The following is a 26,289-nucleotide window of genomic DNA, read 5'->3' as shown; positions in this document are numbered from 1 at the left end:
CCCGCTTTAATAGGCATTCTGGTTGACTACCTACTGTATAAACCTTTATAACACTTCCATATTTAAAAACAAAGAATATGCAAAGTCACATTGGCACATTATGTACTTTCTTCTGCTTCAGTTTGACAGAATACTTATAGATTCATGACATTAACTACATGTGCAAGGAACATGCATGCATGTCATTCAATTTATGATGAAGGTTTCAAGAGCATTGATTCTGTCCTCTGAAAACTCAGCCTTCTCTAATCTGTCCATGACTTCAGAAACATCTTGGTCCTTCATACAGAGCAGCTGAACAGAACCCAGCACTGACTGATCCAAACACCACTTGCTGGCTTATTCAAATCTTCCATCAAGTGATTCTGTGAAATAATACAGAGAATAAGGGCGACACAACTGTAATAAACACCATGCACAAGAAAAGCACTGTAAAGATGTAAATTGCGTTTCAACCAAAAAAAAAGGTTTGCAACATTTACTGTTGTTTTGTACTGTACTGTAACTGTAATTCATGTATTGTGAAACTGCAGCATCATCATCATCAAGTCATTATATAGTGGTCTTCTCAGCACAAATTGTTTCAGAGCAGTACTTTCTAATGTTTATTTGACGAAATATGTATGAATGTGTTTGTGCCCCTATTAGTCAAGTCAAGTCTATTTGTATAGCGCTTTTCACAATACAGATTGTATCGAAGCAGCTTCACAGTATTAAATTAAAATAATACAACAAAGTTTGTTTCAAGAGGAATTTATTGATTGATAAAATTAAATTAAATATCCCCAAAATATCCCCAACTGAGCAAGCCAAAGGCAACAGTGGCAAGGAACCACTGGTCAACTACAATTACAGTAAAATTGTGTAATGCCCCTACCGTGGAAAACAACTGCTTTTTTAAAATGACTTTACCAGTGTTTATTTATTTATTTATTTATTACAAAACGTTTCACAAGACGTATTTTGCTAATAAAAATGTTTTCACCCAAAAAATAAATAAAAAACAGGTACGGTAAACCATACAGTGGTTTCAACATGTAAGTCATAGTAAGACAGTATAGGCCTATATAATGGCGCTTTTCCACTACACAGTACCAGCTCGCCTCGACTCGACTCGGCTCTGTTTGGTTTTCCACTGTGTAAAAGTTGTACCTGTACCTGCTTCCAGGTACTTTTTTTCGTACCACCTCCGGCGAGGTTCTAAGCGAGCTGAGGCGATACTAAAATGTGACGTGAAAACACGGCAGACTGCTGATTGGTCACAGAGAATCGTCACTATTCACTGCGTCATCATTGCACGCGCCAGACGGAGTATCCTGAATAAAAAACAGCAAAAACAAAAACATCCAAAAACAGCATACACTCGATTTCCTCCATTATCCTGTGTGTGTGGGTAGCGGGTGTGTCTCCCGTAAAAGATTAAGTCACGGCAGTTTCCTGCGGCGTCGCTATGACGACCAGGTACTATAGTGGAGGTACTATCTGCAATGGAAAACGGAGCGAAAAGCGAGCCGAGCCGAGTCGAGTCGAGTTGAGTTGAGCTGGTACTGGTAATGGAAAAGCGCCATAAGACAGTTATATACCACTCTATCAAATAGTTTAGTTTATGTATTTAAGACAGTGAGTGGTTTCATGGTTGGCTAGTTAGGCTATATTGTTAATGTTAGGCCTAATACAAAGAGTGATCTGTGCACGTAACTTAGACAAACATAATTTCGTATATCATAGATTCAAATTTGTATAAATTAACGAACAACATTATCATATATTGATATATATACTCACAGCAATTATTTGTTGAACGACATTGAGAGCTGTTCTCAGGTGTCGATTGCTAGTGACGTCACTTGCAGAGGAAGCGCAGGTGACTGAGTCTGAGCGCTCAAGTCTGCAACCAGACATTATTGGAGATATTACGTACTTCAACTGACTATTTTATGATAAAGTAGCCTACATTTATTTGTATAAAATATAACTACTTTGCCCATTTAACCACCGCAGAAATGTAGGCTATTCAAAGACTGCTTTAATAAAATTTTAGAAGTAAAAATACATTTATAAAATATATTTGAAAGAGTTTTTTTTTTTTTTGGATTTATTATATGAAATGAAGTCTCGCAGGAGAAAGGCGGGTTCTTCCATGTTTTGACCACAAGATGTTGTTAGTGTCTAATGTCTTGATTACATTAGTAATGATACTTATGATACAGTTGAGGGGAAAGTCGTTTGTTCTTAAAGCTTTAATTCAGTATCATTACCATAATACAATTTTAATTAAAATATGGGTAAAATATTTGTCAAATACAAATACAGAACATTATTTTAAATTAATATGGTATATTTAAGTATTGTTTTTCTTAAGGTGTGACTGTAGCCCATTGTACATTAAAATAGTGTATGTCTAGAAAAGATCAGTAGTCTATAATGTGTTAAAAAGTCAACACGAGATAAGAGTTGTATAAAAATAAGTTTATTAGAAAATAATTAACAATACAAATAGAGTAACAATAATAATGTAAATGTAATGCATAGTAATTACATTGAAACAAAGAACAAAAACTACTGAGAATTATGCTATTTTAAATACAACAACAGAAAAGAACTTGAAGTAGCCTATTTATAGGCAACATAGATATTTTAGTTGTCAACTTTATTTTTAATGTGAACGTTATTTGGGCCAATTTGAAATTGTACAAGTTAACATTTGTTTACTAGTAGAACATTGTAGGAGCCATTTGTACATTCAGCTTTTATGGATAGGTTAATATTGCTATTTCTGTCCCAACTTTAAATTCTACTATTGGGCCACACAGTTAAGGACTATCATCTTTTACTTTTCAAGCAAAAACAATCCACATTGGGTCGAAATGGAGTCTCATGATTTAAAATTATCTCTCCCATTATTCATGTATTCTAAACCTACGGAAACAAACTGGAAATCCAATACTTAAAAATATGATTAAAATCTGGTATGATGTAAGTAAATTGTTCAAAGAACCAAACATTTTGTCACAATTTAGCCCAATATGGGGCAATCAGCTCTTTATAGAGCTGGTAAGTCCCGCCCCCTTCGCTAACCCCACTGGACCTCTAGGTTGAAAAATCGTCAATGCAAGTGAATGGGAGAAAATTATTATTTTCTGGTCCCGTTTGAATTGTGCCATGAATGTGAACATATGTTGTCTGTGAATTTTTTATATAATCTTTCGTGTGAAAAATTCTACAATTTAGCAGGAAGAAGTTTGATACGGTTAGACTTTGTGTGAGAGCACTTTGTGGACTACAACTCTTCGCTGCTTTCGACGCGTTTGAAGCGTCACCACCACTCGCACACTGACACTAGCTCACGGATCCCGCTAAACATGACTGTGTCTTTGGTGCACTTCACCGCCTTCGTCCGGGAAAGGACAAAATCGTTGAGGTTGGCGAAAACCACGGGTAAGTCAACTTTATGGGGTGACGTCACATAGGCGACATGTAGTCTTTCTCGTTATGTCTTTTCCACAACTGCTAGCCGAAGAATCATACCATATACTGTCAAACTCGTAACATGAAAGATTATATAAAAAATTCACAGACAACATATGTTCACATTCATGGCACAATTCAAACGGGACCAGAAAATTATTATTTTCTCCCATTCACTTGCATTGACGATTTTTCAACCTAGAGGTCCAGCGGGGTTTTACGGAAGGGGCGGGACTTACCAGCTCTATACCAGGAAGGGCAGATGCAACTTTCAAACGATGGGCGTCTGTAGGACTTAAAACAATTAATGACCTTTATCCATCAGAGTCTGATATTTTTATGTCCTTTGAAGAGTTACAATCCAAATTTAAGCTTGATAAAAAACACTATTTTAAATACCTTCAGTTGAGAAGTTTTGTGAAAGCAAATCATAGTAATCTAAGTAAACCTCCCCTTACATTGCTGGAAAAGTTGTTGGTTAAAAATAAATTGAGAAAAGGCATTATTTCATTATTTTTTATAATCTGTTGTTCTCCACTGTAGCAGAGAATTCGAGGGATAAACTTATGTCATGGAATGTGGATGTCATTATCGCTTGGAGAGCAGGAGTGGGAAAGGGCTTGTGTTAAAACCCATACCATGTCTATAAATAGCCGTCTTAGAATGCTACAATATAAATGGCTCATGCGCATATATATTACACCTGTACAACTCAATAAATATAATAATAGTGCCATCTGAAATTTTCTTCTAGAATGATCATTTTTTTAAAGCTTGTATATTTAAGGTAAGTAATTTCACTTAAATGACAATAGGTAATTTTCATTGCCATTTAAAGGTGCTCTAAGCGATGTCACACGTTTTTAGGCCAAAACATTTTTTGTCACATACAGCAAACATCTCCTCACTATCTGCTAGCTGCCTGACCTGTCCCCTGAACACATGAATGCGGTCTCTGTAGACATTCTCTCCAACATGTATCGAGCAACTTCTGTATTGTCCATACAATGATCGCAGCGAACTCTTGATGGTAAGCCAAAATTAGCCACACCCTCATGAAAAAGTTCCAAGACACTTGATGTTCTGTTGTTGTTGTCACGGTTCATGAATCGGCTGTCTCATTTCTGATGTGTGTGTGTGTGTGTGTGTGTGTGTGTGTGTGTGTGTGTGTCTGTGTGGGGGTGTGGTTACTCATTGTGTTGATTAGTGTCGCCAGCTGTATTCAATCCCCGTTCCCTTTATATGTGCAGTATTCCCATCTCATGTTGTCAGATCGTTGTGGCTTCCCCGGTGTTGTGTCCTGTTCCCGTGTATTGCTCTCGTCTCCTCGTGTGGATTACTGTCTTCGTGGACCCGCTTCGCTGTGTTTCACGCTGTCTGGATTGTTCCTGGTTCCTGAGCACGCCGTTCACCGCACACCATCACCGGGTTGCCCACTGAAGTCCCTGCGTCATCACGCCATCTGAGTGTTTGTTTCCCCGACCTGTGTTTCTCTGACCATCTTCAATAAACCTTCTTTTACTTGCAATTGTATCCGTCTCTGTATCACTACAGTTGTTCACACAGTGTAAGTAGATTATGGTTTGACTTAAACCATCCATGAAAAACCATCCTCTGTCTGAAAAGCTTGTGGTTTCCATTGTATGCCTGTTAAAAAAAAGGATAATTAGTCTGCAAGGTGAATCCAAATCTTTAAAGTTTAAAGAAATAATTGGAATTAGGTTATTTGCAGGTATAAACAAATTAAATTAAATTTGTTTTAAAGTAGCTTACCCATCACAAGCTACTTTAAATTTTTTTTATTGCAAATAACCTGATATTTCATGATGTAGAATATGCATGCATCACAGTGATTTACATTTTGGTGTTGCTCAAAACATTGAAGATCTCGAGTTGAGTACATTAACTTGTACTACATGTGAAAATTGTTGAAAACAAGTTTTTCAAAGGAGTTCAATGAAAATGTACTCGTTCCAAACCTGCATGAGTTTCTTTTTTCTGTTGAACACAAAGAAGATATTGGTGATAAAACAGTTTGAGTGGGGGAAAAAAGAGGTCAATGGAAACCGTCACCTGTTTGGTTACCAACATTATTACTGCTGTTGATTGTTGTTGATGCGACAAGGAAAACCACAAGCCGACTGTAGCCATCAATCGATCCATGAAACACAATCCACCACCTTTGAAAGCAAAATATTTTTATTTAATTACCAGGCAGGTAATCCTCTAGTTTAACACAAATATGAAGTAAAATTACATAGCTGATAAAGTCATCAAAATGGAAATCCCTGAAAACAATGAGTGAGGTGTTGGAAGTGGTATAAACCTTTTGGATTTTCTAACTTGGCTATGCAACGCAATACTCTGATACAATATCTTACTAAGAGACTATATAATATGGATTATGAATATTCCGTGTAGTATTTGTCTAATGTATGGCTCCAACACAATTACCAGTCTAAACAACTGTAAACATGATGGTTGGATAAATAAAATATCATAAATATGAATTTAATCAATTGTAGTGTGACTTAATCATACCCTTATGAGCTACCTTACAAACCATCTAGGTGCCATAGAGAGTTTAGGAGTTTATGTATACTATGCGGTATGTTCTACGCTGTAGCCTTTGTGACGTAGCTCTCAAAACAGCTGTGTCTGGATTGGTTCGAAGCGTACTGGCCCTCCTCCTTGGCACAAGACAAGTACTCCTGCTGAGCTTAACTGAGCCCTCACAGATTCAGGCCCAAGTAGATCATTTTGACCAACAGCATCGATGACCATGCTGTCAAGCTCCTGATTCGTAATCCATGCATAGCGTCTTGAAGAGTTGAGATAAAAAAATCTGTTTAAAAGGAAGGTTTGGACGAAGTAGTTACTTTAAATCGGTAACCATTTAGTTTCATCCCATTTTTTATATTTTAACACATATTTTTCAAAATCTCAAATCAAAACCCTACTCCCCGCGCAGTTTCCATGTTTCATTAACAGTTATTGTTAATATTGTGTATTCACCATGGTAACTGTCGTTTCCATATTAACCCCAAAATGCCACTTTATTTTTCTTTGTGTTATTTTTTATATTTTTAAATGACTGTAGTGGCTCATACCAACATTGTATTAACAAAAACTAGTTTGGGACTGCTATTTAATAGCTTTAGCATAGGCCTAATGTTTATTTATTAGTAGGCTACTAGTCTTTACTATTAGTCAAATTCTTACAATTTATGTTAAGTAAAGGGGGACAGTACTTGTGTGTGTGTTTGCCTATATATATATATATATATATATATATATATATGTGTGTGTGTGTGTGTGTGTGTGTGTGTGTGTGTGTGTGTATGCATATATATAGGCAAATTATAACATGTTTACACAAAATTTGTTTATATATATTCAATGTAAACTTTTATAATCATAATTAATAAATCACAATTCCAATTCCAAGGGAATAATCGGCAATTATGATTTTTGTCATACTCATGCAGCCCTAAGGTGAAGAAACCTGTTTATTATTTATTCATTTGATTTTGCAACTGTTCACTGAAATAGCCGGTTTCAATGAAACTACTTGTGACATGTCATATTTGGCTTTGACTTTGATTGAACATTTGTTCTCAGATTGCGGAAAAAATGGGATATATATCGTATATTGATATTCAGCCTAAATATATTGGGATATGACTTTTGGTCCATATCGCCCAGCCCTAACTTAAGGTCAGCTGTCGTCGCACCACCTCAGCAGCAAACCAGTGCCACCAGCACCACCACGGCAGCGATAGCCAGACAGCAGACCTTACCGTCACAAACATCAGCCCTCAGGGCTGAGGTTCTCTGGTGCCTGAACATCTCAGCCAACCATCATTCATATAATTCAAATGAGGGCATTGGGGAATTGTTCGAAAACATGTTCACTGACTCAGATATAGCCAAAGGTTTTGCGTGTGGCAAGGATAAAACTAATATGTATGATGGGTGTCACACTTATACCTTATAGTAAGAAGTAAGTGGTGCTTTGCATACCCCTCCCACACCCCCAAAAAAAGGGCTGCTGCTTGATGTCGTGTTGGTAGTAAAAAATATTGTGGAGGTGGTAAAAAAGGTAGTAAATTCATCTCTATGATTCCTGCATATACCCTGTATCCGGCACAGATGCCCATGTGTCCATAGTTTCCTGACAACACTGGTTGTGATTAAAACATGAGACAATTGGACTTCACCTATTCACACTAAATTATGTTTTATTAACTAAGTTCGGGAGGAGCACGTTCAGATAATTAAACCTAATTAAACACATGTGAACCACATTCAGACAAACCTAATTAGACACGAGTGGACCACACACTCTGTTAATCAACCCAATCAACGAGGTAAGAGGTGTATATATATACTGCAAATTTACCTCCGTTCGTTGACAGTTTAACAGCATCCCTCCACCCCATCTCCTCACTTCTAGTCCTAAATACTCTTACAACAACGGGGGAGCCCCCACAAGAAGTTCTAGTTGTGGCCTGGTTATATCACAGGATGGGGGACCATTACCATCATGAATCAATGGTACTTGATACCCATTTTCTATAAGGTTGTAGCATCTGGATGAAATCACGATGACTTCAGAAAGTTTTAACCTATTGGACTCATTCATGTAAATCACAGGCCTAGCGCCGATGAGTCTGGATCAAATTACCCCATTGTCACTTTAGTGGCATGGCAGAGGCTAAACAGAAACACCTCCAGACTCCTTCGTGAGGTTCAAAAAGATCTTAATCAGTTCAACTCCCCTCCCACGGCAGGCAAGAAGGCCCGGTATAGATGGACATCTGAGAGTCGCACCAATATACATACACAAACATTCTTTCCATTTAACTCATATTATAGGTTATTCAAAAATGTATATGATATATTCCTGTGTGTATGTATGTTTCCCACCTCATATTAGCCTAGTTCTGACTTTCTAGTTAGTGTTAGTTAAGTTATTTGAACTCTAAGTGTTTGTATTCAAGTGTAAGAATGTATCTCTACTTTTGTATCTTCCAGCCATATCTATCTTGGTACTGAATTAAACCTCTCGGTTTGCCTTAGCTAGTAGGTTATGATAAAATGTATTATACTATATTTGCCATCCTTTGGAGTAAAAGAACTGAAAGAACGCTTCAAACTCACGGACACAGCGAGGATCATCACCAAAGATCCATGCAAGTATTATTTCTGTTGATATTTAGATGCATTTAAGATTGTTTGCCCCTGCTTTAAGGTGATTTGATTCTTTGCTGGCTCTCAATAACTGTTAACTGTTTGTGATATATTTGCCATTCTGTGATCTGCTTTTTCTTTCTTTCTTCACTTTTCGTTATTCTGTTTATATGTATTTGTGGCGAGCAGGACAAGGCCAAGGGCCGTGGGAGAGCGGTGGCGTTCTTCTTCCTTCCGACTATTTAAGCCAGGCACACACACACCTCCTCGTGAACTATAGTTTGACCCGGCTGCCATTCTGAGCGTTCTATTCCAGTGACTGTCTTCTTGTGTATGAACCTTATTTGTATTACTGACTATTGTTTCTTGTTCCCTGCCTGTGACCCTATCGTTTGCCTTCCCTGATCCTTTTTCCAGTTATGTCCTCGATTATCGTGCTGTATAACTATTGTGCATCTAACATAATACATAATTCGGTAAATGATAAATAAAACTCTTAAAAATTTCTGGAAATTGCCACCACAAAATCAGTTATTTTGATCGATAAGCATGATATCATGATAATAGCAAGCATTGGTGGGGAAATATTCATGAAAATATGAGGAAAAGAAAATGCCACAATGTCTCTTTATTCTCTTATTTATTTATGTATGTAGGGTGAAGAGATACAGATCAAGGATCAGCAACAAACTATACTTAAAATATATTATTTAACATTATTAGATTTACTGCTTTAACAAAACACTTTTGAGTCACATGTGATATTCATGGGTCCTGTCTGTCTCAGTGCTGAAACTCTTAATACAAACTTACATGTATTGTATAGACAGACTTTTATACAGTAATCTATTGCAAATTTCAAACACACATTAGTCCTCATTAATATTGCTTAATCATGTTAATGATTCTTCATGATTTTCATCTTAAATCATACGCTGAAGGTTCAGAATTATTGGAATCACATTCTGCAAAGCTCCTGTTATCTTAAGGGAAACAGTAGGAAACCACTGAAAGAGTTGCGGTTATTCTGGTCCTCAAATATCCTCGAGCCAGACAAAAGTCTCACATAGACAACATCTCCAACCTCCAGGATCAATTCATCCATTCGAGGAGTTTAAGTCATTCTGGGGCAGATAAGCATGTGCTATAACCACACGCTCTCCATTCTTATAAATGGATGCAGTTGCTGGAGTTGGTCCATGACCAAATACAGAGACTCTGAACATGTACGCTCCTTTCAGTGGGGCTGTGAAAATACCTAAATCAAATAACAAGAGATACAGAATCAGATGTTTCCTGTATGATTGCTTTATTACCAAACACACTGTGTAATAGTTTTGAAAGATGGCAGATCATTTAATTCTCTTATACACATTACACAACTGCAGAGAGGTCTGAATGGAGCAGAAGGGTTTTCATTACTATAAACTGAGTTTTATGACTCATTTCATTGATAATTACCTGTAACTGGGTTGTAGGCGTTCCCTATGTTTGTGATGACGTTCCTGTAGGTTAGTGTGATTTCAGTGGTAAAAGGACCAATATGTCCACTGGCAGATTTCATCAGTCCGGCAGAAAAAGCAATCTCTCTGTCTGTTATTGAAAAACATTAGCAATATTGTGATATATTACTCTATTACACTGAGAATGTATACACTGAATTTAACATCATTCAAGCACACTTTCACCTCTATTTTCCTTTCTCAACTCCACTTGACCCAGAGTAAGATTTGATATTTCTGTGAAGAAATAATGATTCTGTTAAATGACATTTACACTGCTTATTGTAATAGATAACACAATTTACACACTAAATTTTACACTAACATTTACACTATGCAATGTATTTCATTGGTGTTTTACTTTGAGGATCATTGATAAAAGAGTGAATGTTTTGGTGAGGTACCGTCATTTTTCTTGTTCATCTCATCCCTCAGTTGCGTCTCTAAAGCTCTGATGTTTCCTTTCTGCTCTGTAACTGTGGCGGTCAGTTCTCTGTTGATGGTTTTCTGCTCTGTAACTGTGGCGGTCAGTTCTCTGTTGATGGTTTTCTGCTCTGTAACTGTGGCGGTCAGTTCTCTGATGTTCACTTTCTGCTCTGTAACTGTGGCGGTCAGTTCTCTGATGTTTGCTTTCTGCTCTGTAACTGTGGCGGTCAGTTCTCTGATGTTCACTTTCTGCTCTGTAACTGTGGTGGTCAGTTCTCTGATGTTCACTTTCTGCTCTGTAACTGTGGCGGTCAGTTCTCTCAGCGCTGCATGGATGTCAGTGAAGAACAGATGGTAGTTTTGTTGGCTGTCAGTTGAAGCTTCATCTCTCAAAGTGTCTGTTTGAGGTGGATTCTGTCTTCCGTCCTCAGATCTGAGCTGTTGACTGATCTCATTCTCATTGAGTCCTCCATCTACCTGATGCTGTACGACACACACAAAGGTTTCCAACAGCAGCAGTAAACATACTAAACCCTTCATTCTTCACTGATGTTTGTTTCCAGCTCTTGCTCTGTCATCCTCACAGCCTCTCATGTTCCTTTTATAGTGTCCTGATTTACTGTCTTTTGTACTTTATCTATATTGCTTCAGAAAAACAAGTAGTTCAAGTTACTACATGAGTTCAAGCTCATGAAGTTAATTACAATCAAAGGGATGTTCTGAGTTCAGTGGATGTTTATCTCTGAGTCAAAGTTATTTTCATATTTCACAAATGTTGTGACTAAAGTTCAAGATCAGCGGTCGGTGTCCTTATGGGACGCAGAGGGATAATCACAGATACACCTCTGGTCATATCAATTGTCATGAATGGTTAAAAATCTCACACTTTAATAGTATTTATTAGCACCTAACATAATAAAACAGGCTCTGTGAGGAATGATTACCTCAAAATGTACATCCAAGTTTGAGTGACTTTATTTAATGCTAGTGATTATCCTGACCTCTGATATATTTCTGACCTCTGATATAGATGATCACATGGGCGAGGCTAGCACCCCTAAAACTTGGAGTAAGAAATATTGTTATTCTAAAATTTTTGTTCGTCTTTGACAAGGTTAAATAATGTCCAAAACATACTCCGTAGTTTGTGGTTTAAAATGTATGTGTTAAGTATGTGTAAATGAAAACATCCCCGCTTAGCATATGGTGTCATCCTCTTCTCTTCTTCTACTTCTCCTCTGTACCTACACCGCTCAGCACGACCGTCATCCAGCGCGAAACGCACTTCAGAGTGAGAACCATAGGCGTCACTAGGCCCTTTTTAAACTTCTGCCTAGCCCCCCTAAACATTTGTGATTAAGTGTAGGCACATAGACTGTAAAAAATATGGACAAAGCATCTGTGACGTCACCCATAGACTTTCTGAAGAACTGTTTTGAGGCTGTTTATAGGGGTATGGGCGGCGCCATCTTGGAAAATCTTGGGAAATCCTAACCCCGCCCACCTTGTGTGAGACTGAGCCGGTGTGATGAGTCCGGGCCAGAGAATTTCTCTCTATGGCTCTGGTCCGGGCTAACGTGAGCTGTTTTTGTGTTATTATGTGGTAGCTTTATGTAGAATGCAAAATCCCGCTGCTATAATCTCAAGTTGCGTCAATAGCAGAGGAGAAAGACCGTGAAATTTAAAAATACTACTGTTATTGTGTCACGAAATGTAGTTGTTTTAATCTCAAATATGTTGTTTGTTTATACAGATGGCGCCTATTTAAAATTTTGATCTGACGTTTTCAGAGTTGTGAGATCCAAGCGATCACCGGGCGCTCAGCGCTCATGTATCCCGCCTGGAACAGCCTTACCTCGGCTAGTGCTGCTGACGTTTGCCGCTGGTTGATGTCTCTAGTCTAGTGGAGTGGTTAAACATAGGATATAATTCGTCTTGTGTAGGCTATATCTAACGGACGATCTTTGATCTCATTAATCTATAATTTGTTCCCCTGGCAATTCGTTTTATGGCTTCTTATACCTTTTAGGCTACTTATACCCTCATAATGGCTGTCTAAGCTAACTAAAAAACACACTAACAACGAGAAATGTTTAATTTCACAAACTATAGCTTCGGTTAAATAACGTTACTAGTATATGAAACGTATAAGTTAAAATACATGCTAACTGTTGCAGTGCCACTGCCCACAAACATTGATGCTAAATAGTGCTCACTAGTTACGTCACGTGAAATAGTAGTGGATTGTCACTTACCGGAAAAACTGGAGCGAAGTCCTCCTACATTGTCGGTTAGTGCAGTTTATAGCAGAGCAACCCATTTTATGTACGATATTTCAATACAAATGTTCAGAAAGGATACAGAGGTGGTATGATGTGTTGTGTCAGATCATGGCCGAGACGTCAAATTTCAGGAATTCCACTCAGCGCAGCCTATGCTCAGCTGTCAATCAAGCTGTCAATCAAAGTTAACCACGCCCTTATTTGTCATACATTTTATATCTAAATACGATCTAAACTAACAAGTTAGAAAAAAATTCACAATTCAATAAATTCAAAATTAACATGGGGGTCTATGGACATTTGCTCCCTTTTGGGACCTGCCCCTAGCGGATATTCAATGTATTGCAGTTTTTCACACTTCCGGGTAGGCTTCATTTTTCAGATTAGAATGTTGCCGCTTGTGTAGGCTACACAAATTCGTGTTCGCTTCAGTCTTGTTATAATCAGATTCAGAGTGTTCTTCATCTTCAATCCGCAGCAGCGCCAAGCAGAGCGCACGTCAGAAACAGAGGCGCGTGTGTGTGTGTGTTTGTTCATCTGAGCCTCATTGGTCTTTCACTTCTCGTCAATGTCAGAATATTTGAGATGACCAATCAAATCAAAGTAGGCGGGCTTTATGTTCACAGAAGCTGCTGAGCGCGAATTTTACATGGAATTTTAGCAGCACGACTGACGCTTCAGTTTACGGTCAAGTGCGAGTTAAGAAGATGTAAGTAGCTAAACTAAACATTTTATATTTGACAGTTTTTTAGGTCATAAATGTTAAACGAATGACAAAAATAATTAGAAAACTAATAAACTTTTGTCTAATTTCGCCATTTTGAGCTGAAAATAAGGCTGCGTCTCATTTCTCTGTCTTACCCCTTACTCTTACCCCTTCCCCTCGGTTTTGCGCGTTCATGTGAGGGGAAGTGGTGTCCCAATTCTCATTTTGATTAAGGGCTAGGGCCAAGGCGCAGGGCTACATAGCCCTTGAAACGAAGTCTGCGGAGGACCACACTTGAAAGAGAGGGGTAGGAATTTCTCAGAAGTGAGTCGCACAAATGTATGTATTTTCAGCAGTTTAATGACACTCGTGTTTTATGATACCTTTAATAAAACGTTCAAGCGGTTTTAATTGTAATGTTTTTGTTTTGAATCACTAGTTAACCGCTAGCTAGCAGCTATGCGCTATTTGCTAATGTTTTGCTTATGGTGTCGCCGGCGCCGCCGTTAAATACAATGAAACAATGTCTTTGACTGATGGCACACAAGCGTGCAAAGATAAAGAGAGACCAGGCAATCGATATCACAACCCGAGATGACGGCATCTTCGTTTGTTTATGTCAACGCGTATCGCCTCTGTTGACGTAGCAGCCAGCTAGCGGAAAGGGAAGATGACGCTGTCACGGTTCATGAATTCACTGTTTCCTTCTTGTCTCGTGTACTTGTTGTTATGTGTGTGTGTGGGTGTGTGCGAGTGGGCGTTACCGCTCTGATCAGCGCATCAGCGATCCAGCTGATCTCACTCTCATCACCAGCTGCAGTCAATCCATTCACCTATAAAGTCTCACCGCACTTGTCTCTCTTTGTCAGATCGTTGTTTTGGTGTCTTCCGTGTGTGTGTATCCAGTCCCCGTCGGAGTTTCAGTTCCTGTCTTGATTTCCTGTTTGGTGTTCAACTGGTTTTCGTTCGTCATCTGGATTTCTTCACGATTCGTCATCACATCACTACACCACCGGATTGCTGACCATCTTGTCCCTGCGTCACCCAACCAGAGAGAGACCTGTTCATCTATTCCAGCCTGAGAGAGACTTGTTCATCTATTTTCCTCAATAAAGAGTTTTACTTGCATTATTGCTTCCGTCTCATTGAGCGTGACAGACGCAAACGGTAATCGAGTGGTGTCTCATTTCTTAGAGAAACGTTCTTCCCCCTACCCTCCTTCACTCGGTATCGAAGGGCAAGGGGAAGACGCAGACAAAGGGGTAGGGGAAGGGGAAGGGGTAAGACAGAGAAATGAGATTGGCCCTAAGCCTATATAACGTGTAATTATGTCATTGTGAGGGGACAAGAAATATTAACAAAGCCGTTTTCATAGGCACAAGATTAATAATGCATGTGTACATGTTGAGAATTAATATAATACAATTTGTAGCCTTCAGTAAATGAAAAAAGTTCAGCTTTAGGAGGGGAAGAGACAGGGCAAGATCAGGAGAATGAGAGAAAAAGACAGAGTGATGGAGATGAGGAGAGAGCAGGTTTTAAATCTATTTCTTATCCTTTTTTGGCCTTCAAACGTCTTGAAATGCACATATCAGAGAAATAAAAATGTTTAACCCCATAACAACCTCAAATTTATGACCTCTTTGATTATAAAGCCCTGTCTACGGCCATGTATTAGGCCTAGATCAAAAATGAATGTGTACATATTGTGAATGGTAGCTTTGTCTGAGAAAATAATTCATAAATCAACCTATCAGTTGACCCTATGTTTACTTCACTGACAGACAAAAATGAAAAGCCTATATCAGTCAAAGCTCAGCTTTAGGAGGGGAAAAGACAGAGCTAGATAAAAACAAAGAGAAAAAGAGTGACGCTGATGAGGAGAGAAAAATAAACAGCTGCCCGCACATGGTTTTAAAGCTATTGTTATCCAATTTTGTTGGCCTTCAAAACATCTTAAAATGCACATATGTAGATCAGAGAAATCAAATTTTTCTCGGGGGAGCATGCCCCAGAACCCCCCTAAATACCTCACATTCGGGACCTCAGTGATTATAAAACCCTGCCATATGCATGTTACTGAATTTGATCTAGGCCTAATACATGGCCGTAGACAGGGCTTTATAATCAAAGAGGTCATAAATTTGAGGTTGTTATGGGGTTAAACATTTTTATTTCTCTGATATGTGCATTTCAAGACGTTTGAAGGCCAAAAAAGGATAAGAAATAGATTTAAAACCTGCTCTCTCCTCATCTCCATCACTCTGTCTTCATCACTCTGTCTTTTTCTCTCATTCTCCTGATCTTGCCCTGTCTCTTCCCCTCCTAAAGCTGAACTTTTTTCATTTACTGAAGGCTACAAATTGTATTATATTAATTCTGTGAACATAGAATGAATGAATGAAACTAGTTAATAATGAGCATTAGACCATAAACTAACTTTTTTTTTTTTTTTTTATCATACCCTCATTGGGGGCTGAGCCCCCCTAAAATGAAAATCCTAGAATCGCCCCTGGATGGTCACATGACTCTCTGGTATCCATGAGCATATCTTATAGCAGTTACCAGGTTTACCAGCTTTATGCTATGACGTTAAAAAGAGGAAACATTGAAAGTAAATTCACACAGACAAAATTAATAAGTGACATTTACATACAGTGAGGAAAATAAGTATTTGAACACCCTGCTATTTTGCAAGTTCTCCCACTTAGAAATCATGGAGGGGTCTGAAATTGTCATCGTAGGTGCATGTCCACAGTGAGAGATATAATCTAAAAAAAAAAAAATCCAGAAATCACAATGTATGATTTTTTAACTATTTATTTGTATGATACAGCTGCAAAAAAGTATCCTGTAGTTTTTCACCAGGTTTGCACACACTGCAGGAGGGATTTTGGCCCACTCCTCCACACAGATCTTCTCTAGATCAGTCAGGTTTCTGGGCTGTCGCTGAGAAACACGGAGTTTGAGCTCCCTCCAAAGATTCTCTATTGGGTTTAGGTCTGGAGACTGGCTAGGCCACGCCAGAACCTTGATATGCTTCTTACAGAGCCACTCCTTGGTTATCCTGGCTGTGTGCTTCGGGTCATTGTCATGTTGAAAGACCCAGCCTCGACCCATCTTCAATGCTCTTACTGAGGGAAGGAGGTTGTTCCCCAAAATCTCGCAATACATGGCCCCGGTCATCCTCTCCTTAATACAGTGCAGTCGCCCTGTCCCATGTGCAGAAAAACACCCCCAAAGCATGATGCTACCACCCCCATGCTTCACAGTAGGGATGGTGTTCTTGGGATGGTACTCATCATTCTTCTTCCTCCAAACACGTTTAGTGGAATTATGACCAAAAAGTTCTATTTTGGTCTCATCTGACCACATGACTTTCTCCCATGACTCCTCTGGATCATCCAAATGGTCATTGGCAAACTTAAGACGGGCCTTGACATGTGCTGGTTTAAGCAGGGGAACCTTCCGTGCCATGCATGATTTCAAACCATGACGTCTTAGTGTATTACCAACAGTAACCTTGGAAACGGTGGTCCCAGCTCTTTTCAGGTCATTGACCAGCTCCTCCCGTGTAGTTCTGGGCTGATTTCTCACCTTTCTTAGGATCATTGAGACCCCACGAGGTGAGATATTGCATGGAGCCCCAGTCCGAGGGAGATCTACAGTCATGTTTAGCTTCTTCCATTTTCTAAGGATTGTTCCAACAGTGGACCTTTTTTCACCAAGCTGCTTGGCAATTTCCCCGTAGCCCTTTCCAGCCTTGTGGAGGTGTACAATTTTGTCTCGTCTTTGGACAGCTCTTTGGTCTTGGCCATGTTAGTAGTTGGATTCTTACTGATTGTATGGGGTGGACAGGTGTCTTTATGCAGCTAACGATCTCAAACAGGTGCATCTAATTTAGGATAATAAATGGAGTGGAGGTGGACATTTTAAAGGCAGACTAACAGGTCTTTGAGGGTCAGAATTCTAGCTGATAGACAGGTGTTCAAATACTTATTTGCAGCTGTATCATACAAATAAATAGTTAAAAAGTCATATATTGTGATTTCTGGATTTTTTTTTTTAGATTATGTCTCTCACAGTGGACATGCATCTACAATGACAATTTCAGACCCCTCCATGATTTCCAAGTGGGAGAACTTGCAAAATAGCAGGGTGTTCAAATACTTATTTTCCTCACTGTATATATATATATACATATACATATACATATAAATATATATATATATATATATATATATATATATATATATATAATTGGTTCACAGTTGTTGTTGTTTTTTCCACAAATTGTACTTGCAAATTGTATAATATCCAAGGTAAACATTTTTAGTAATTGTGCAGTTAATTGTTCTCATACTGTATTTTCAGATTTGGAATATATTCTCTACCCAAATGTGTCACTAATAAAGCATAATAAAATTATTTAAAGAGAAGGCTTATATTGACCTTTTAAGATTTTGTTTACATCTATCCTTGTATATATATATATATATATATATATATATATATATATATATATATATATATTTTTTTTTTTTTTTTATTAAAAAGGTTAAACAATTACAACATCATTTAAAATTGTAACAATATTTCCAGTGTAATCTTTCTTTGTAAAAACTAAAGTATACATTTTATCATACGTCATTCAATTCATACTGTATGAGCAGAAATTGGCAACATTATGAGCTTATTTGATGTGGCAGTATTTTACAGTAAAAACTTTATCCGATTTTGTAGTCGATTTTTACTCATCTCAGTATAGAAATAGAGTTTGGTAAAAGCTGTTCATTCATTCACACACAGAAACGCGATTCGTCTTTTTGCGTGTACAGACACTTGCGATTAGAACAAAGCAAATATTGAACTGACCTATTCGTCAGCCGGATCTGTTTGCTCCTCGAAATGAAACTTCCAGAACTTCTGAGGTAAATTTTCCAGGATTATTATCAAGATAGTATTATTCCTCACAGCGTCGTTAAGTATATGGGTCTGAAAGTGAACTCGCGGTGTGTGTTATCCAGCTGATGTGGGCGTTTCACAGGTCTGTATGGGATCGCCTCACATTTGCGTTTGAATAGCGTGCGCTCTCCGTGGTCCCATTAAATTTAATGAGCTGAGATGGGAACGACTGACACCTCTCTCTTTTCATACATATTACATAAACTGTGAATATTTGTTTTTTATAAAAATTACTTAATTTAAAAGAAGAGAATTCAAGCTTCATGCCTGTGTGTCTGTATGCCTGTTTGACTGAGTATTCGCTGAGTTACAGTTCATTTTCGGACGCGTTTCAGAATGGACTTCACTGACAGAGAGAAAGCAGAACTCGCATCATGTTTATTTTTCTTTATTTGGCGAAAAGCACAACACTTTGTTTTTATTGTGAGTATACACAAAAATAATACACACTTAACAGGATTGAGTGATGTAAAACACAAGTATGTAAGATCAAAATCAACAGAGTATTTTTCGTCTCTGAAAAACTGATAAGGAAAAAAACGAGCCTATCGCGCCGGTGCGACAGCCGACCTCAGGGGGTTAAGCTATGAAACTTGCAGGAAGTTTTAATGGTACAAAGACCTCTTATATACCAAAAGATCAAGGCAAATTTGGTTTCTCATGTCATGACCCCTTTAACCCCCTGGGGTCGGCTTCTTATCAGTGCAAAAAAGACTCAAAATACTCTGTCAATTTTGATCTTACATACAAATGTTATACATCATTCGATCCTGTTAACCCTCTGGGGACTAAGCCCTTTTTGGTCAGTTTTCTCTATTTTTACATTTGGGCTTATAAACCATGTAATGGAGATGGAACACCATGTGTTTGGTATCTATGGATTCAGAAGACCCTAAGCTAACATAAGAATGCATGTAATGTGTTTATAAAGGAAGTATGAGTAAAAAAATTAAAATAAACTAGATAATTTCAAAAACGAAAATTTTATTTTAGTAATTTATTACTGAAAATCACACCTTACACAACAATAGTGAACAGTTTTTGAACAAAATATATATTTTTCAAACCCTTTACTTGACAGACATTTGTAATTGTTCAATCAAAAGTGTAAAGAACAATTAAATAATGAACTTTATATACAAACAGTCCCAGGCGTTTTTTCTCAGGCATGCCAGTTATTCGAATTTCTCCTCGCCACTTTCCAGTAACTGTTAATTGTTCCAGAGCTTGTTCTGAGGTAAATCTTTTACTGCTTGCCATCATAAAAGTGCTAAAACAATAAAATAATAATGCTATAATTGCTAATATGCTATATATATAAACATTATAATTGTTCTGTCTCTCTCATATAAATCTGTGTGTGTAATTCTACGCTCCGTTCGTTCTCTGTCTCCTTCTCCACTCAACACTGTTTGCGTCATATCATTTACTATAGTACCACCCCTTGCAAGGCTACAGAGTCCTCTGATTAGCTAGAATACGTCATGGTAACCTTCCTCTGATTGGGCAAGAAAAATATTCCTCCCAGCGGCAATTTTTCCATTGGTCTTTGTGCGTGGAATATTCCTAACAACATCGATTTCATTGGCCTTATACGCAGTGGTATTGCGCAACAAGGAAGTGTGTACACCATATACCACTGTTTTCAGCGGAGTCTGAGGAAGACGGCAAAAAAGACCGCATCTCTCTATCATTAATAGTTTTTAAGATAATTACACATTTGTAAAAGTATGCCATTTTGGGCGGTACCGCCCAATCCGTCCCCAGAGGGTTAAGTGTCTATTATTTCACACTCACAATAAAAACAAAGTGTTGTGCTTTTTGCCAAATAAAGAAAAATAAACATGATGCGAGTTCTGCCTTCTCTCTGTCAGTGAAGTCCATTCTGAAACGCGATCCGAGGAGCAACGGATCCAGCTATTCAGAGGACTGTAGTAAGTTTTTTATTCTTAAGTGCTTTGTTCTAATCGCGATATGCAATAGTGTCGGTAAACTGCAAAAAGACTGTTTAAATATGAATCGCGTGTCTGTGTGTGAATGAATGAACAGCACAGATGTTTACTACAGCTGTACACAACAGTGCACACTTGCACTTACATTAGTAAACATGTTATTTTTACATGAACACATCTACTAGTTTAGCTTTTACCAAACTATATTGCTATACTGAGATGAGTAAAAATCGACTGAAATATGTTGAAATAAAATGTCTTTGTATAAGCAACGTATTAAACTGAAAATTAACATTTATATGCAAATATATCATAAAGACGATATGTTACAGATGAAATATGAATGTTTAGACAAGATTTCGTTCATTAGTTTAGACTACTGTAAAATCAAATAAGCTTTTGTTTGCCAATTTCTGCTCATATGTTAAATATATAGTATGTGATGTTTAGTTAAAAATAAAGTAGGTATATTAAATTATCAATTAAGATGTTATTATAGTGTTTGTTCCAATATTCAAACTAATGAATCCTTAACTTTGGAAATATGTATGATAAAATGTATGCTTTTTACAAAGAAAGATTACACTTGAAATATTTTTAAAATTTTAATTGTTGTTTACTTATAATTATGTGAAAACTTTAATAAAATGTCAAAACATATATTTACAAGGTAGATATAAACAAAATCTTAATAGGTCAATATAAGCCTTCTCATTAAATTATTTATTATTGTGTTTTATTAGTGACACATTTGGGGAGAGAATAAATATTCCAAAACTTTCTGAAAATACAGTATGAGAAATAACTGTGTCTTCTTAGCTAAAATGCTTTCTGAAATACTCTTAGGAAAAGTCCTAAAATTAGGACTGACATGCCCATTTAGGATAAACTCTTAAAAATAATGGGCAAGTTAAGAGTTACTTTTAGCCATAAGATGTTTTGTGAATACGGCCCCTGATATGTATCTGTATATTAAATCGTTTTGTAATTTGGAAAATTCTTCTTTATCTCTTTTTTAGGTTGAAGCAATAAAGATAGAAAAAGAGGTAAGTTTCTGTTCAAGCAGAAAACCTTTATGTTGTTTCTCAAACTAAATTGAATGTACTAAGAACTAGTTTGGTTTGAGCACAAACTAGAGCTGCTCAATTATGGAAAAAAATCACAATTATTTTGGTCAGTATTGAAATCACGATTATGTAACACGATTATTTCACATGACTTTGGGAATGTGTTGCACGTGTTGATAATGAGCTGATGAGTTGAATCAGGCGTGTTTGATTAGGGAGACAAAGAAAACGTGCAGTGTTGGGGGTACTCCAGGACAGGTTTGGGAACCACTGTCTTAGACTAAGACTTAGACTAATTAACATCCGTAGTTCGACGGATGTTAATATTCTTGACTCGGGGCCCAACACTTTGCCGCTTATCTGTAAGGCAAAAGGAACAAATATCGCAAAAGCTAAACGGACTAAGAGGAAAAATGCCTAGTGAATTTGCTCGGCAGCAGGTCTAGAAGAGCTGGACAGGTGGAAGGCCACAGAATTTCGGCAGTTTTTGTTGTATACTGGACCAGTTGTACTGAAGAGTGTGTTATCTCCTGAAAGATACTACAATTTCCTGTCCTTGACAGTAGCCATGTCAATTATGTTGGACTCTGATGAGAGCACTCGCAATGCATACCTTCAAAATGACCATGAACTCATCTCACACTTTGTCATCTGCTGTGCTGACCTGTATGGAAAGTATTTTTCAGTATACAATGATGGACTGATTCACCTTCATGAGGATGTCAGCTACTTCAATTGCTCATTGAATGATATTTCCGGTTTCCCTTTTGAAAACCATCTCCAACAAATCAAGAAACATGTACAGAGTGGAAAAAATCCCCTAGCACAGGTGACCAGGCGATTATCAGAGATCGAATATGCAAACGCCAGCAAGAGCAAAACACAGCCTGAAGCACGGCCCCGAATGTTTGTTTCTACAAAGGGAAAGTACAGTTGTTTTCTCTTGCGAGATGAAAGATTTGCACCAGTGTTACACATCAGCGTTGTTTGAAAAGCTCAAAACTTCTAAATATAGTGTACACAAGAAATGGACGAGGCAGGATGAAAAGACGACAACTGCTTGAAACTGATCTGTTCCGCAAGGTGGCCTGCCTCCCTCATGAAAATGGTGGTTCTGTCCACATACCCCTCCTTTTGAATTTGAAGGTTGGCAGTTTTATCTTAATTAATCTCTTTGTAGATGTACCATTCTATATTTTGTCATAACTGAGTTCAGAACACTTAAAGGTGGATTTAACAATGTTAAACAATGTCTGAAATTGGGCAGACCTGCACAAAACACAGCCAATCAGCAGTAAGGGGCATATATACTCACAATGATGCGGTGTGGTGGAGGGGAATTATATATATATATATTATAATATATAATTCATTTCTGGTGGCATTTGTGTTTGTTTGTAGCAGTTTCATAGATAAGTAGTGTGGAAAAGTGCTAACACTTTATGAATGTGCTTTTACTTACCAGATCATGGTGTATGCCAGGGCTGTGTGGGTGGAGCATGGCAAGGAAGTGGAGGGAACTGCCCCAGACAACTGGATTGATGTTGACAACAAAACTATTAGATGGCCAAAAAAAGGGGAAAGGGCAGCTTTCCTCAATCAACACCCCCCTCAGGATGACTGGATGACATTCACCTTGGTGAAGCGTAAAATGACCTCCGGTAAGTTTTTGTAAATGATCTAATAAGGTTAATTCCTCTGTCAAAGTAAAAATTGTAAAGCAAAAATTGTATCAGGTGAGCACCCTTAGTCAAGATGCTAGTAGTATGGTCATTTTTATTGTAATTGTAGTGTCTGTGTCTTTAACCTTACAGTTAACATACGTGAATGTGATGATTATGACATGACGAGCTATGTCGAGGAGGAAAATGAGGAAGTAGAAGGAAGGAGGAAAAAGACCAAACGCAAGTTTGATGACTATGTTCTATGTATGCTTCTATGATAATTGTTGAATCTGTCTTGAGAATCAAATTCTATACACTGAATTCTTTTGGGGCCTCAAGCTGGCAAAAACGCTGGCAGACCGACGGCATTTTCAGATTGGTCAGCCGGAGGTCCGACCGTGTCAAGCCACTGACTTTGTGCCGCCCCAAAAATGCTGGTGGAGCGCCAGGTCATTGTTAGCAGGGAAGTTATCACTTTTAATGTTAGTCTACTGTATGAAGAATTGTTGGGTATAATATGTCATAGTTTACTTTATTTTGCTATCCTCCCTGTTCTGCACCCAGTAGTAAAAAAATATCAAAAATGATATCTGGTGTTTGAATAATTTTTGGTAAAAATAAATAAATAAATAAATATTTATTACATTTTATATATATATATATATATAGGCTGCAAATACAAAGAATGACTTAAATTACATTTTTGCAGGTATTCATAAACCTGTCCTGGGGGTCTCCCACATCTATGTCTTTCTCATGAGACACACCCAATTCAAGTCTTGCAATCTTTACTAAGGAGCTGATAAGTTGAATCAGGTGTGTTAAGTGAAGGAGACATGCAAAATGTGTAGTGGTGAGGGGTCCCCAGGACAGGGTTGAGAAACAATGAAGCACAGAAAAGAACATGATAAAGAAGCAGTGGTGTGTATTTAGTTGAACTTTTATTTATGTAACATAATCAATGCAAATAAATGTAACATTTTACATTGCAGAGTATAATACAACAAAATGTGAACAGGAAGGAAATATAGTTTAAAGACTAAGGGCCTGTCCCAATACCTCCCCTTACCCTAGATTTCTGCCCTAACCCTTGTTTTTGCGCGTTCTCGTGTAGGGGTAGGGTGTCCCAATACTCTAAAGAGCAAGGGGGAGTGCTATTCTCCCCTTAAAATCAACCCTCAAAACATAGTGCGGTCCGATGCAGGCTTAAAACGAAGTGGAAGATGAAATTACCCAGGATACCTTGCGGACTCAGCAAACCGGTAAATTTTTTTAAACAAGATGGCGGACACCGCTTGAAAGGAATAATTGAATTATAAGTATATTTTCGCAAATAAGCATGGTAAAATTTCTAAATATGTTGGAATATGTTAATTTGATGCACATCCAATGGACTGTTAAGTTTTGAGCACTAATATTAGAAAATATTTCACGAAGCTATCTATCTGACAATGTTCATGATATCTGCCGAGTGCCTCGAGAGAGAGTCTGCCCATCAAATATACATCTGATCTGGGTAGTTCATCTAATTTTATTTTCGATTTTGGCTTCCAAGGATTATAAAAAGAAGATGTGAGGTAAAACTATTAAAAACTAGCCGCGTTCGTCTAGTGCTTTATCTTTTCTTTACAGCGCGCTGTCACTTCTCCCTAAACCCAAACAGCACTGAGCACAATCAGTGATTGTTGTAAAATGCAGTGTCTGCTGATTCTAAATTGCGGGAGGTGTTTGATTGTAAAAAGAGCTAATATAAGCACAATGATCCGCGCAAGAGACGTTGACACTGTTCCCATGGCGGCGCGCATTCGGAAACGGACTGCAACTAGACAAGCAAACTATACTTTGGGTTTCATGTGCGCGTCTAAACGATCAAATACAGACAAAAATATGGCTAAATGAAGGGGGGAGAAATGGGACAGGGCCTAATAGTGTCACGGAACGCACACGCAAACAGGTAAGATCCAAGTGCATTTATTTAAGGGTAATCCGTAATCTTAAATCCAGGCAGGCAAAAGGTCAAAATCCATACAAGGCAAAACAAAAACAATAAACAAACGTAACAGACTTCCAAAAGCAGTGTGACATTCAACAAGGACTCCATGACAATGACTGAACAAACAGGGTATAAATACACAGATACTAACAAGGTGAGGGGAAACAGCTGCGTGCAATGATCAATGATAAAACAGACAAGGATGATGGGAAATGTAGTTCATGAGTGAATGACACCGTGGGGGAAGAGGACCTCTAGTGGTTACCCGGGGATACACAAAACCAGACACTGTGACAAATAGTGGACAAGTAGAATAAAGCATTTTATTAAACTTTAACAGTGGAAAAAAATAACAACATATTTATAACACATTACTTTTTTGGGTCAGAGTTTGTAGGTTGGTCGTTTGGAGATGTAGTGGACTGGTTTAGGTCAGGTTGGTCACTGGTTGTAGGTTGGTAGTTTGAGGATGTAGTGGACTGGTTTAGGTCAGGTTGGTCACTGGTTGTAGGTTGGTAGTTTGAGGATGTAGTGGACTGGTTTAGGTCAGGTTGGTCACTGGTTGTAGGTTGGTAGTTTGAGGATGTAGTGGACTGGTTTAAGTCAGGTTGGCTGTGTGGTATAGTAGGGGTTGATCTGGAGGAGAGGTCTAAGTTGTCTTCGGTGAGGTCTGTAATGTGTCTTTCAGCCGTTTATGTCACTTTCAGAGGCCCGGCATTCAGTAAGTATTCTTTGATGTCCACTCCATTCATAGCATTTATGTCTTTCAGACTTTTGAAGAATTGTCTCAGGACAGAGTTGGTTATAGTAAGCTCAACTGTTTCGACGGGTGTTTTGAAAGTCAGCGGTCCGCTGCATGTGCTGACATAGCTAGTTGCTTTTCTGTTTATTTTGCAGACTTGACAGCGGTGAAAAGTTTGTTTCAAATTTACTTGTTGTGCAGTATTGCATTTAGGGCACCTCTTGGATAGGTTTATCACAGCACCTTAAACCTCTCCTGTGATCTGTTCTAGTAAAGGTTGTTGTTTCTGACTGGTGTGTGGAGGAGTGAAAGCAATGGGGGTTTGCAAC

The 26,289-nt window shown here is 38.0% G+C and overlaps 3 protein-coding genes across 3 annotated transcripts in view; 1 reads left to right on the top strand and 2 right to left on the bottom strand.

Moving 5' to 3' along the window:
• Positions 1–11,151, bottom strand: part of LOC309497403 (uncharacterized protein) — a 53,467-nt gene extending 42,316 nt beyond the window's left edge. The window contains exons 1-2 of the mRNA XM_082167674.1: positions 10,568–11,151; positions 10,350–10,400 (exon numbers count right to left, since the gene is read on the bottom strand). Of these exons, the coding sequence (XP_082023800.1) occupies positions 10,350–10,400; positions 10,568–11,129 (613 nt within the window). The 5' untranslated portion in view covers positions 11,130–11,151. The remainder of the gene's footprint in view (positions 1–10,349; positions 10,401–10,567) is intronic.
• LOC309497399 (uncharacterized protein) overlaps positions 1–26,289 on the bottom strand; it is a 125,575-nt gene that overhangs the window by 78,912 nt on the left and 20,374 nt on the right. The window lies entirely within an intron of this gene.
• The window catches only part of LOC309497428 (uncharacterized protein), a 292,681-nt gene that overhangs the window by 259,958 nt on the left and 6,434 nt on the right, over positions 1–26,289 (top strand). The gene's annotated exons all lie outside the window — the stretch shown is intronic.

The sequence above is a fragment of the Leuciscus leuciscus genome (assembly GCF_965113295.1).
Source record: "Leuciscus leuciscus genome assembly, chromosome: 4".
Lineage (NCBI taxonomy): Eukaryota > Metazoa > Chordata > Actinopteri > Cypriniformes > Leuciscidae > Leuciscus > Leuciscus leuciscus.
The sequence above is the reverse complement of the archived record's forward strand: the minus strand, read 5'-3'. Positions and strand labels throughout refer to the sequence as shown.